Here is a 14,991-nt window from a genome sequence, read left to right as displayed (position 1 = left end):
AAAAGGAGAGGGAGGATAGTAGCAACGCTCTCTCTCTCCCTTATGGAGGAATACAGAACTCAGACTTCCTAGATAGAATAAAACCTACCGGGCAGTCAGTGACCATAAATCATCTTCCCTGAAGTTGAAAAACTTAAGATTAATTTTTTCTCTATGTGCAGGTGCATACTGATTCCATGCAAATACACACACACACACACACACACACACACACACAGATCACTTCACTGTCAGGTCTTAGCAGCACAAGAAATGCTGGAGAAAACAGGGAAAGTGTGAAGGCAGCAGAAAGCCTGCTGCACTTATGGCCCATGAGCTGCAGTTCTCCACCCTCCGGGTGCTTCCCTTCTTGCTCCTGCAAACTACTCAGGGCTAGACTGGTGGGACGTCAGTGGGAGACCTCCCAGGAATTCCCTGAATGATAGTCTAAGCCAGGGTGGGGGCTTCTTGTCCATTTTCCATGTGAGAATCCTTCCATCAACCGGAAGAGGATAGGCTTGACAAATTCTAGACTATAAGAACTATAAGTACGGGGCCGGGCATGGTGGTCACGCCTGTAATCCCAGAACTCTGGGAGGCCAAGGCAGGCGGATCACGAGGTCAGGAGATCGAGACCATCCTGGCTAACACGGTGAAACCCTGTCTCTACTAAAAATACAAAAAAATTAGCCGGGCGTGGTGGTGGGCGCCTGTAGTCCCAGCCCAGAGGCAGGAGAATGGCGTGATCCCAGGAGGCAGAGCTTGCAGTGAGCCAAGATCGCACCACTGCACTCCAGCCTGGGTGACAGAATGAGACTGTCTCAAAACAACAACAACAACAACAAAAAAAAAACCTATAAGTACTATAAGAACTGGGCCATTCTTTTGCCCAAAGATTATTTATGTAAAATACAACAAGGGGAGACAGGAAAAGCTGAGATGTTTTGCAAATGTTTCATAATGTGCTTTATGTCATGAGCATGTAATAAATAAATGAGAAAGATGATTCTGAACTGCAAGGTGTGACCACTAGTGCATCTTAAGATCAGTTCAGTGGGTCATGACCACAGCACAGAATAGACTAGAAGAAAAATGTCAGAATGCAGTGCACATGGTAAGAATATGTTTTGTGAAACTGGGTGGGGGAGTAAAATATCCTTTTTTCTGTGGGTCAAGGCCGAAATGTTGGAATGTCCTAGTATTAGAGAATGCAAGGGACCTGTTTCCTCATTGCCAAAGTGAGAAAGGAAATTTGAAATTGGGGGTCACCACTGTCAATCAGGGCTGTCAATGAATCCCTTATCTTGCTTCTGCCAGGATAGATGGAAGAGTGAAGGTGGAGGAACTGAAGGGCACATTCTGGTCTGTGGCCTGTGGTCTTATTAAAAAAAAAAAAATTCAACATGGATAGAACTGGAGATTTTTATGTTACATGAAATAAGCCAGGCACAGAAAGACAAACATTGCATGTTCACACTTACTTATGGGATCTAAAAATTAAAAGAAGTGAATCATTGACATACAGAGTAGAGGGATGGTTACCAAAGGCTGGGAAGGGTAGTGGGGGAGCTGAGGTGGGGAGGTGGGGATGGTTAATGGGTATGAAAATAGTAGTTAGAAAGAATGAATAAGGCCTACTATTTGATAGCATTACAGGGTGACTGTAGTCAATAATAATTGCACATTTTAAAATAATGAAGAATAGGCCAGACACTGTGGCTCATGCCTGTAATTCCAGCACTTTGGGAGGCCAAGGCGGGTGGATCATGAGTTCAGGAGTTCAAGACCAGCCTGACCAACACGGTGAAACCCTGTCTCTTCTAAAAAATACAAAAATTAGCTGGGTGTGGTGGCACGTGCCTATAATCCCAGCTACTCAGGAGGCTGAAGCAGGAGAATCACTTGAACCCAGGAGGCTGAAGTTGCCATGAGCCAAGACAGCGCCACTGCACTCCAGCCTTGGTGACAGAGCAATATTCCGTCTCAAAAAAAAAAAAAAAAAAGAAAAGAAAAGAAAAGTTAAGAGTATAATCGTGTTGTTTGCAACACAAAGGATAAATGTTTGAGGGGATGGATACCCCATTCCCCATGATGTGGTTATTATGTACAGCATGTCTGTATCAAATCATTTCATGAACCCCATAAATACATATGCCTACTATGTACCCACAAAAAGTTTAAGAAAATTCATTACCTTAGAGTTCAGCAACAAGGGAATTGAGAGAATCCCTATTAGTTTTCTATTGCTGTATTACAAATTACCACAACTTAGTGGCTTAAAACAATATCCATTTATCATCTCACAGTTTCTGTAGGTCAGAATTCTGGGCCAAGGCAGAGCTAGGTTCTCTGCTCAGGGTCTCACAAGGCTGACATGAGCCACAACCGACACTAATGTTGGTTTAATTTTGCCTTATGCTGTGGCAGCAAGAGTGGTCACTTGCATTCATTAGCAGGATCCAAGGGACTCCCTGGAAGGTCCTCCAGCCCTAAAAGATCTTCCCTCCCCAATGCCCAAAACTCCTATTGAAGATTCATTCTATATCTTTTCTCTCAGAGCCCTGTTACAACGCTAAGTAAATAATTATATGAGTCATTATTTAGTAACTCATCCACTAGATATTGAACTGACTTGCAACAGATAGCTATATAGTGTGCAAAAGAAATAAACCTCTGTGGTTATCCATCACTAAGATTTTAGAGATGTTTGTTACTGCAGCATAACACGGTGTACTTTGCTATAGAAATGGTAGGAGAAGAGAATATGAAGAGAATATGAATTTGAGACTTGACCACCAAGGGATTCAGTGCTTGCTGGGATTTTGGATGGTAATGACTGAAGTCTTGCTGCTCAATGTGTAGTGAGAAATCAGCAGCACCAGCATCGCTGGGGAGCCTGTTAGAACTACAGACTCTTGCGCCCCACTTGAGACCAACTGAATCAGACTCTGCACTTTAACAAGATCTCCAGATGATTCAAATCAATACTGAAGTTTGAGAAGCAGTGGTCTAGAGACAGTTGGAAATGAAATTCGGAAGCACCTGAAATAAATCTGAGCTCAAATTATAACAGTGAGAGCCATCCATACAGCACAGGATCCAAAGTGCGGTCTCTGGACCAGGAGTATCACATCACCTGGGGACTTTTTAGAACAGCAGAGTCTTGGGACTCAACCAAGACCTACTGAATTAGAAGCTCTGTAAGTGGGGCCCAGCAATCTGAGTTTTGACAACCCTCCAGGGAACTGTCATGCACGCTAAGGGTGGAGAATCGCTGCTGTATGTCAATGAGAGCTGAAATTACAGCAGTTAATTCTCTTCCTCCTGAAAGAAGGAGGACAGTAAGACACAAATGGTTATAATAATTGCTCCTATGAGAAAATATGATCTGCATTATGATACTCATCTTTAAGATGCATCTTCTAGAATGCATACTGGGTGGATCAAGGTCTGGCCATAGACTGTTTTCACCACTGTGGCGATTGTGTGACAGACGCAGTTGACAGCAATGACTTGAGCACACCCTGAGAGTGATCTTGTATGGCAGATCCACCTGAATGTGTGTTCAGAGTTTGCAACTAAAGAATCTGGGAGTGGCCAACCTGGAGATCCATTGCTCTTCTATGAGGAACATTTGAGTCCCTGGTGCTTCCCAGGGAATGCCGTGGAACACCGGCCATGTGGGGGGATGGAGGCCTTTTGTTTTAGGTTAAATGAAGGTTATCAGGTGGAGGTTGTTAGATGGAGGATGTTACATGAAAATGCTACGTAAATTACATGCCTTTCGCAAGTGGTTGTAGTTCTCCTGTCCAGCCCTCTGCTACTGGACTCTCTCCCCTGTATGCAAGTCCCCTATAAAACCCGAGGTCTCGTTCGCTGGTTGTGGGACTTCTCTTCAGCCTCATGAGCCTGTACCACCCCTACTGGAGTGGACAGGGGTTCCGAACAACATGTGGGAATCTCTCAGGTCTGCTTTTCTCTCAGGTGGAAGTCGTAGGATGGTGTTCTGAATAAAGAGGAAAGGGAAGTAGAGGGAAGGGCCAGGAAGGGAGGTAGGCATCATAAGCCTGCTTGGCATTTTGCTGGTCCTGGTCCAGGCCTTACTGCACATGGAGCACTGTGGTAAGTGCTGCTAGGCATTTCCAGTGCGTGCCTCCCTGGGAACCCATTTCCCTCCCCTTTATCAAGAATTCAATAGAACCAGGCACAGTGGTTCACGCCTGTAATAACAACTCAGGAGGCTGAGGTGGGAGGATCACTTGAGCCCATGAGTTCGAGGCTGCAATGAGCTAGGATTGCACCACTGCACTCCAGCCTGGGTGACAGAGCAAGAGCAAGAATCCATCTTTAAAAAAAGAAAAGATAAAAAAAGAGAGAGGATGCAGTAGAGTAAGTAAGAAAGGGAAACTGTAGATATGACCAAGAATCTGCACAGCCACATGCTAAGCCACACAGTGTCCCTGACCCTGGCTCATGCTGGAATGTCACAGACCCAATGCCTTCATTCATTGTTCATTCACTCACATTTTCATCCAATGTCTAGTGAGTGGCTTTTTTGTCTAACGCCTGCAAAGCCATTGGAGAGGCCTCTGGTTCTGAGGCTTAGGGAAGGGACGGAGTGGTAACCCAGTGAGGAAACTCACAGTTCTTCTTCTTGAGAATCTCAATTGGACCACCTCGCCTCCCACTTCACAGAAAAGGCAGGCTAAGGCTGAATCTACAACACATCACTTTGTGATTTCTCAGTTTCACTTTGCTCTTCTGCAAAGCAGAGATTGAGAAGACCACGGAGGACAATGCATCCATGATGGAACACGGAATATTTTCACCCCTACAGAGCCTCCTACCTAGGCTGTGAGCTCACTCCTTTCATGTGGAGGGAGGTGACATATCCATCTCAGGTGGGGGCTGACAGCTCTGGTTGGAAGTCCGAATAACCCATGAAGCCCATAGAAATCTCAAAGCCCAGGCCACTCCTCAGACCAATGAAGTCAGAGACTCTTGGGTTGGGACCTGGGTACTGGTATTTTTAAAAAATTTTGCAGGTGATTCTACTGCACAAACATGGCTGGAAATGACCATTCCAGGGAGGGTCTCGGGTCTCAGGTCTCACCCCTTTATGGAGCTGAGTGTCATCCCCTGAAGGTGAAAGTTCTGGATTCCCAGGATTCTTAGCTCAAATTTTTCAATTTCAGGAGTTTGTTTTATAATTCAAAGTGAGCTATTACATTTAAGCTATTGTATCATAACGTATACTCAATTTATTTTTTACTTACATAAATGTTACTAAATTTCAAATGCAGAATATTTAGCCAAAAGAACAATTTTTATTTTTTTCTGATATAACAAAGTATGCCAGTAGTAGGACTACTTTTTAATGAATAATTTCATTTGTGACACAATTAGCATAGTCAAAAGTTGTCATTATGAACCCTTGGTAGAGGGAATACAGTTATTTGCATGATACAATGTCAGTAGTTTGGGCAGGTGGTGACTACGCTTTGGTTTAGAGAGTGGGAAATTTGGCCGGCCGCAGTGGCTCAAGCCTGTAATCCCAGCACTTTGGGAGGCCGAGACGGGCAGATCACGAGGTCAGAAGATCGAGACCATCCTGGCTAACACAGTGAAACCCCGTCTCTACTAAAAAATACACAAAACTAGCCGGGTGAGGTGGTGGGCGCCTGTAGTCCCAGCTACTCCGGAGGCTGAGGCAGGAGAATGGCATAAACCCAGGAGGCGGAGCTTGCAGTGAGCGCGCCCTGCACTCCAGCCTGGGCGACAGAGCAAGACTCAGTCTCAAAAAAAAAAAAAAAAAAAAAAAAGAGAGAGAGTGGGAAATTTACAGGGCCTAGGGAATGAGACAGACCTCCGCCAACCATTACTTTGCTCTTAACATCTGTTCCCACAATTTTATTCCTTCTGTATTAAAATTTACCATGGGCCTTACTTGGTAATTTTACAATAGATTAAAAGTTGTTAAAATTACTACATTGTTAATATCATTGCAGTTAGCATCAGATCCTCTAACGCCTCTAAATATCTTTAACCTAAGAAAAGTTCATTCATATTTATGGTGGAAGAGAAAGGCGAAGTGGACTATGCCTAAGTTCTTAAAGACTCATGAAAATTCTTTCCAATTTTGGTGTTTTGAGAATGAGGATCAGCAGCATAGGCCTCACCCAGGAGCTTATTAAAAAGCAGAATCTTGGGACACAATCCAGGCCTGATGAACCAGAAACTGCAATGAAGCTCCGTAGACGACCCATAAACACAAAACACTTAACCACCAGTTTAGCCCATCTATGCTACTTAGGAAATAGGAGCTAATAAAATCCATACATGGAGGTTAGAGATGATCATAGATGTGAACAGTCTTTGACAACAAAGCAGCTCAAAATCTGGGCTAAAAATTAGTTACAAACACTTCCGTGATTATAAAAGGTTGTGAGACTAGTTATAAAGATGATACAAGTCAACTCACCTTTTAAACTGGTAATGTTCATTTGTTACAGTAAGAATTTGACCATAATGACATATTAGTAGTAAGAGAACACATTGCTTGCTTTCTTCTTTTTTTCGCAAATGGCATACTTAAAAAAAAAAACAAAAAATTTGTCTGCTATTAATGAGATTATGAGACAGAAGAATTGTTCTAGACCAGGATCCAGATTACAGACAGAACCTACATGTGCTCTAAGTCTCATTTTGAGGAGGTCAACTATAATAAATGCTTCTGTTGCCTCCTTGTTTTCCATCTTACACTGCCCATACCTTGGGACACCTTCCCTCTCAGGACACTGTCTTACCTCGTGGGGTTGTTGGTACTGAGAGGCCATCAGAAGGAAAGACCGCTGGGCCTGGAAAGCGCTGTGCACCATTTCTGCCTGGGAACAAAGAGGAAGATGGCAGTTTCCATGTTTGACTCCTAAAAATTGTTACCATATAATCAGGCAATTCCACCCGTAGGTATATACCCAAGAAAAATGAAAATATATCTTCACACAAAAACTTGTAAATGAATGTTCATAACAGCATCATATAATAACCAAAACAAGGGAACAACCCGAATATCCATCAACTCGTGAACCAATAAACAATATGCGATTGATCCATACAAGAGAATATTATTCAGCATGAAAAACAGACGAGGTACTGACACCTGCTATGACACAGGTGACCCTTGAAAACATTATGCTGAGTGAATGAAGCCAGTTGCAAAAGAGTACATTTGTATGATCTCATTTATATAAAATGTCCAGGAGAAGCAAATCAATAGAGACAGAAACCACTACAGATGAGTGGGTGCTGGGGCTGCTGGGAGGGAGGAATGGGGAGTGAACTGCTAATGGGTATGGGGTTTCCTTTGGGGGTGGTGAAAACGTTCGGGAAATAGACAGTGATGATGGTTTCAAAACTTGGTGAATATACTGAATCATACACTTTAAGAAGGTGAATATTATGACATGTGAATTATACTTCAATAAAGTTGTTAAAAAATGTTGGAGCCCCAAAGTGCACTTGTTTTCAAAGGCTGTCTCTCTCTTATCCTCTTTCACATATGCCCAAATTCTATTCTACACCTTCGGGAGGAAAGAGAATTGTCCTTTAAACCACCCCCACTTAGATATGCTCACTGAAAGCCAGTGGCTTCTAATCATTAAGATGAGCCCAGGAGAGATTTCAGTGCCATCTGGGCCCTGGTAGAGGGGGCCCCACCTGGACTCAATACCCCATAAGGAGACGTGCAAGCAGGAATGCCCTCAAACACATATTCTCTTACCTTCACCCTTGATTCATTCAACTAATTTGTTAATTTTGGTTTTTTGGGTTTTTTCTTTGTTATGTTAATTTTTAAAATTAAACAAATTACAGAAGTGTACCAAGAAAAAATATCCAGATCACCCATAATTAACCATTTTGGCATTTTTTTCTAGTTTTTAAGAAAATTCATGCAGTTATTCTTTTAAGATAAAGCATACTGACTTGGAATAATTTTTTTTTTTTAAATACGGAAAGTTTCAAAGATTAGACAAGGCATGGTGGCTTATGCCTGTAATCTCGGCACTTTGGGAGGCCGAGGTGGGTGGGTCACCTGAGGTCAGGAGTTCGAGACCAGATTGGTCAACATGGTGAAACCCCTGTCTCTACTAAAAATACAAAAATTACCCATGCATAGTGGTGCACGCCTGTAGTCCCAGCTATCTGGGAGGCTGAGGCAGAAGAATCATGTGAACTTGGGTGGCGGAGGCTGCAGTGAGCTAAGACTGTGCCATTGCACTTCAGACTGGGTGACAGAGGGAGACTATGTCTCAAAAAAAAAAAATGTTTCAAAGATTACAGGGTTTTTGTTGTTGTTGTTGTTGTTTGTTTGTTTTCTTTTTTTGTCTGTTTGTTTTAGAGACAGGGTCTCACTCTGTCACACAGGCTGCAGTGCAGTGGTGTAATCTTAGTTCACTGCAGCTTTCAACTCTTGGGCTCAAGCAATCCTCCTGCCTCAGCCTCCTGAGTAGTTGGGGCCACAGGTGCACACTACCACACTCGACTAATTTTTACATTTTTTAGTAGAGATGAGTTCTTGCTATGTTGTCCAGGCTGGTCTCAAACTCCTGGGCTCAAGCGATCCTCCTCTCTTGGTCTCCCAAAGTGCTGGGATTACAGGCATGAGCCACCACACCCAGCAAAGATTAAAGTTTTAAAAAAATGCCTCACAACCTAGAAATAATCATTAAATGAACATCATTGTGACCACCTTTTAAGAATATATGCAGAGAGACTTATAAAATGGGGTCATACAGTGCTACACTTTTTTCTTTTTAAAAAATATTTTATTTTTAAAATTAAAAATTTTAACCACTAGTCATTGAACAAAAAAAGCATACATTTTAATTATGATTGAATAGTAGAGATGAAAATGAAAAAGAACTGTTAAACTTCAAAGAAAAGTTTCTGTACCATAATAGTTTTTATGTCCTAAATGATCATTATTCTAAGGTTAAAAAAAAAAAAGATTATAAAATGTTGAGATTGGGGTAATTATGTGTTGCATTCTAAAAGACATGTTATAATTCTAGATAGTATTGATTGACTTCTTGCTGGGAAAGATGAGAACATAAGTACTTACACTTTTTCCATCTCTGATCCCTATCTTCCATAGTTTTTAGTTATTATTTTTATTTTCTCCAAACTGATAGCATTCATATTTGATCTGTAATATTAGTGTACATAGTTATTAAGTATTAGTTCTGCATTTAAGCAAACCTAATGATTCTCACCTTAACTTCTCCGTTTCTGAGTTATTTTTATTTTTTTTTAATTGGCTGGACATCCGTTATTGCGTATTTTCTTCAACAAGGTCTCAAAGTTGTTTTAGTTCTTTCAGGTTGAAGCATGTCTCCCTGTTGTCTTTATATTTTAACAACATCTTGATGGGATATAATATCCTTGAGTGATTTTCTCTCTCTATTTTCAGAGAGCGTGGCCCCAGCTGTGGCAATAGTGATGTCTGAGACCAGCTTGATTTTTTTCTCCCTTGTAGGAAATTGACTTATTCTGATTTGGTATCTCAAGAATTATTTCTTTATCCTTGAGGTTTAATAGCTTAACTAAGATATGTTTGCGTTTTGAGCATTCCATAGTATATTTCCTGGAATAGACTTGGTCCTTTCTTCATTTCTGGGAAACTTTATTTTATCTTTCAGTGTCTCTTCTGTTCCTTTTGTTAGAGTCTCTATTCAGGGACCCAATTAACCTCATAGTGTAGAATATTTGAATGTCTTAATATCTTTTAGAGTCTGTCTTTAATCTCCTTGTCTGTTATCTGTATTCTCTGTGATTATAAGAATACTTTTCATATTGTTAGTAAACAAATTTTCAACAGGTCTCATATATATGTTACCGTTTCTAATTTATATATCATTTTTGCATTAATGTGTTTAATTCTTGATTTGTCAGACTTTAAATCTCCCTTTTCATTTCATTCTTGTTTTATCACCTTGTCTTTAGGCTATTTTAAAAATACTTTTTATACTTTGTTAAATTCTAAGAGTACAAGTTATCTTCTTATTAAGTCATTGTGAGGAACCTGTTTCTGTTCCTTAAGTCCCGTCTTCTTCAAGCCCACATCTTTCTACTTTGCATGCTAGCCTCCTTTCTGACGCAGTACTTGTAGCTGCCACACTGGATCTTTCCATTTTGCACGTATTTTAATTTTTTCAGATATTTTAATTTTTCTGATAAAATGTGGGTGATTCCTTGCCATCATATTGGAGATCAGCTTCTTTGCCCTTTCAAGCAAGAATCTCGGGGCTAAATGCTTTCTGCTCTCTATTCTTCAACGCCTGCTAGAACAGGAAGAGGAAGAATCTGGCTGAGGTGATGTTGTCTTTATTTGTGTCTTCAAGTGCTGCTCATTCTTCTGGGAATTTGCTAAATGCCCCAAACCAGGATTCACTCCACGTACTTGGAACACACAACATTCGGATGGAGTGGTCCCTTGCGACTTTAGATCAGTTCTCCAATTCAGAACCTAGACATGAGGGCTTTACATCTATAAACAATAGCAGTCCACAGCGTTTTTTTTCTTGCTTCGTATTCTCCTCTCCTGATATCATTACCCCTAAGGAATGTCTTTAAGGGGGGTTGGAGGCAGGGTTAGAAATCAAAAGCCACTCAGTCACCAGTTACTAAAATGTATTGCTTTAGGTTATGGGTTTTTTGTCTGCTTACTATTAGTGAGGTGTTTTTCTTTAACTTTTTTTTTTTTTTTTTTTTGCTCCTTTTTGGGGAGAGAAAAATTCCGTGATTCGGTTTTATTTGGTCATGAGTTTATATTCTTCTATACATAATTTCATTTTTAATCTCTTCCTTTTTAGCTCCACATCTGTTTATGGGCAGTTTCTATCTCTCTGCAATCTTGGATATGACTGACTTCTCTAATAGATAGGCAAGAACTTGCTTAATACATTTTCAAAAACAGATACCAAAACAACAAAATAACAACCGGAGGATTAGGTTAATTTCATCCCCGTGTCAATATCAGATAACTTTCTGGGCTGGAAGGGTAAATGTGTTAACTAACGGAAAATGACTAGTTTTTGTCAAACCACTTCATATTAACGTTTTGGCATCTGACAAATGTTCCAAAATATAACCGAAATGAACGAACACCTTATTCTTGCTTCTAACATTCTTGTCACTTCTCATCCAAGGATATTTTTTCCCACTGAGAAGAAAATGCTTGAAATCAAACCAAGATTTATAGACTATTTACATTAAAATCACAAATTCAATCATCATTAACACAATAGGTATAAGTCTCCTGAATGTTTAAATTAGTATATGTTTTTCTCAAAGCCATTTTGGAGTACACCATCTTCTTTCTCTTTGTCCTGGTAGCCTGATTGCTGGGACTATATTGCTCAAGATCTCAAATTTTGGATATTCATTAGGGAAGAATTGAGGGCTTTCAAATTTCACTGTCCTGGAGGCCATTATGACATTGTGAATGGGAAGCTCTGAGCTATGCAGTATTTTTCCATGTATCAAAACATATATTTCAGTGATTCAGAAGGACTTTTGTCGGTCTCTAATGACCACGTTTCCAAATAAAAGACTACAAAATACAACTTTGCACAGCTTGGCTATAAATAAAATAAGTGCACTTTTCCCCAGCAACGATAATATAGAGGTAACGTCCTCATCTATGACAAGCTTTGCAGAGCCGACTGAATTGTAGTTGCTGTGGAAACAGTAATTTGGATGGTCTGACTTCTGCAGTTAAAATTGTAGCTCAGAGGTGGCATTAACAATATTTTTGTAGTTATCCCAAGATGAGCATGATCATTAGCCTTTTTACTTTCCCTAGTAACAACATTTAGCCTGTTGCTAATAGAGCAATTTTCTGGCAGGTCTGATAAGCAAAGATGGCCAATTTCATTAATTAGTCTCTTCCTCCAAATGGTGTTTCATGGGAACAATAGAAGTTGAGGTTGGGGTGGAGAATGGCCCAATATTGAGATATCTGCTTCAACTCTCCCTTCCATTTTGCTTATGTAGACAAAACCTTTCTGAGAATTTGACTGTGTACCTCTTTCAGCTTCCTGGAACTCTGGGTATAATTAGCAGACCCTAATCCACAATCATTTTTAACCTAATCAGTCCACATGTCAAAGGACTTTCATTCCAACTTCCGATCCACTTGCTTCTTCCTTCTGGAAAGTTCCATGAGTCCCTTCAACCAGACAGCATCCTATTTAGGAGCAATTTTACTGAACCTGCTGAGTCTGGTAACTTGAAAGGGAGAATTTGGCTCACTCAGGCAGTTCAAAACACTGTGAAAGAAAAAGCCAAACGTAGGGGTTTTCAGTAATGACAAATAATCGAGGAGTTTTGCTGAGTTTGTCCATCACATGTGTGCAGGGCTCAGAAAGCCTGGGCAACCTTTGTGGGTGAACATGTGCATCTATCTGCCTGTGAACATGTGTGTGCAGAGAGGAAAGGGATAATTTTGGCAAGGTCAAATCTGTGCATTCTGTTTGAACTTTACCACTATCACACCAGTAACCGGGGTTCTTAGACAGGCTGGTGGAACATCTATTGCTGTGTGGTCTTACGACGAAGAATAGGGGAATGAATTTCAGAAATCAGTTTAAAACCAGCCTTGGCAGTCAGCAGACACTAGCAAAATATGACTTACTTCTATCTAATCCCCTCAGGAAAGACAGCTGGCTCCCTAGGGAAGTCCAGTTAATTTCTGGATACTCATCAAAGCTTTGCATTGTTTCACTGGAAGCACTACAGGCTACAAAGTCCCATGTGGATGGCAAAATGAACAGGCACAACGGGGGAAAGCCACAGGCAATACTTGGAAGATGGAAAAAGCATCCAGCCTGGGTGCTTGTGCTAAAGGCATTTCCAGATCCTTCTGAAACTGCATCAGCCCTCTTCTTGGGAACCAGACAGCCAAGGGAAGGGGCCCCTCTTCCTCTAAAGATGGGGGAATGGGCATCTGTATACTCAGTGCAATTTGCAGGCCCTATTGCCAATGCCATCCTCACATACCTCCCCAGTTAGTCTACTGATGCCCTGTTTTTCATAGAGACACTGTGTTTTCAGATTTGTTGTTTAGGGGCCTGTACTGTACCCTAAAGAAAAAGTCACTAGATTTTCTGCCAATGAAGGGTTAAAGAAGAACCTGATGGATGAAACTGAGACAAGAAATGAGCCCCCAAAAGAGGTAATAGAATGCTAAAGACAAATTTCACCCATTTCGTGATTTTGCTTAAAACAAGACTGAAGATGCCTGATTTTGTAAATGTGAACATAAGCATTAACCCTGTAAACACAGATTAAGAAAGATATCTGAGTTGACATATTATGCACCTCACAGAAGACTTGAACCAGTGGTTCTGAGTGTCCATCAAAATCAATTGGAGGCTTTCTTTCTTTTTCTTTTTTTTTTTTTGAGACGGAGTCTGGCTCTGTCACCCAGGCTGGAGTGCAGTGGCCGGATCTCAGCTCACTGCAACCTCGGCCTCCCGGGTTTACGCCGTTCTCCTGCCTCAGCCTCCCAAGCAGCTGGGACTACAGCTGTCCGCCACCACACCCAGCTAGTTTTTTGTATTTTTAGTAGAGATGGGGTTTCACTGTGTTAGCCAGGATGGTCTCGATCTCCTGACCTCGTGATCCGCCCGTCTCGGCCTCCCAAAGTGCTGGGATTACAGGCTTGAGCCACCGCGCCCGGCCTGGAGGCTTTCTTAAAACAGACTGTTAAGTGGCATCTCTGGAGTTTCTGATTCAGTAGATTTGGGTTGGCCCGAGAATTCGCATATCTAACAAGTTCTCAGGTGAGGCTGATGCTTCAAGTCTGGACACTGCACTTTCAAAACCACTGGCCTAAATGATACCTCATATATTTTGTCTCTCATTTCTATTCCATTTTCATTAGCAGCTGAATTAACAAAACAGCTCAGAGGGCATCCACCACAAAACCATTAGCAGCAGTGAATCTGTACAAGTCTGCAGCAACCGCGCAGTTCTTGCTTCCTCATAAGAAAGAATTCGACTGAGGGGCACAGGCAGAGAGAGGTACTGAGGCAAGTTTGAGAGCAGGAGGGAAAGTTAATTAAAAAGTTTAGGCCGGGCACGGTGGCTCATGCCTGTAATCCCAGCACTTTGGGAGGCCGAGGCAGACAGTTCACGAGGTCAGGAGATCGAGACCATCCTGGCTAACACAGTGAAACCCCATCTCTACTAAAAATACAAAAAATCAGCTGGGAGTGGTGGTGGGAGCCTGTAGTCCCAGCTGCTTGGGAGGCTGAGGCAGGAGAATGAAATGAACCCAGCAGGCGGAGATTGCAGTGAGCCGAGATAACGCCACTGCACTCCAGCCTGGGCAACAGAGCAAGACTCCATCTCAAAAAAAAAAAAAGAAAAAAGTTTGGAGCAGGAATGAAAGGAAGTAACGTACACCTGGAAGAGGGCCAAGCGGGTGACTTGAGAGTTTCAAGTGTGTGATTTGCCCTTTGATTTGGGGTTCTACATGCTGGCATTCTTCCTGGGTCTGTGTCTCTTCTCTGATTCTTCCTTTGGGGTGGGCTGTCCGTATGCACACGTGCCAGCCCTTGGGAGGGACCACATGCGGTGTGTTATTTAAGTTGTGCGCATGCTCACTTGAGGCATTTTTTTTTTCTCTTAGCAGTTGAGCATTCCTAGAGGAAGGTCATATACCAGTTAAACTCCACCATTTTGCCTCTTAGTGCTCGTGCTTGAGTCTGCTCACCCAACTTCTTAGATCTTATCGGGAACTTATCACCAGTTTCAGGTTTTTCCTATTTATTGGGAGCCTGCCTTTCCCTGGTGCCAGCTGCGACTAATTATTATTTTAGCGAGACAGTTAACAACCTCTGGACCATTACCTGATGGTGGCCTGACGTTCCTGGAGCGGGGGCCCTCCTGCCCTGCTCATGTCTGACTCACAACCTGCTGTAACAAAACCATGCACTCATACCGTCC

The 14,991-nt window shown here is 41.8% G+C and overlaps 1 protein-coding gene across 2 annotated transcripts in view; it reads right to left on the bottom strand.

Moving 5' to 3' along the window:
• The window catches only part of CAP2 (cyclase associated actin cytoskeleton regulatory protein 2), a 167,164-nt gene that overhangs the window by 89,964 nt on the left and 62,209 nt on the right, over positions 1-14,991 (bottom strand). For both annotated transcript variants that reach the window (XM_021937023.2, XM_021937024.2), the window contains one exon: positions 6,786-6,863. In XM_021937023.2, the coding sequence (XP_021792715.1) occupies positions 6,786-6,863 (78 nt within the window). The remainder of the gene's footprint in view (positions 1-6,785; positions 6,864-14,991) is intronic.

This window comes from Papio anubis, chromosome 6 (assembly GCF_008728515.1).
Source record: "Papio anubis isolate 15944 chromosome 6, Panubis1.0, whole genome shotgun sequence".
In the NCBI taxonomy this organism is placed as follows: Eukaryota; Metazoa; Chordata; class Mammalia; order Primates; family Cercopithecidae; genus Papio; species Papio anubis.
Note: the sequence above shows the minus strand (reverse complement) of the source record. Positions and strands in the feature narration are given on the sequence as shown.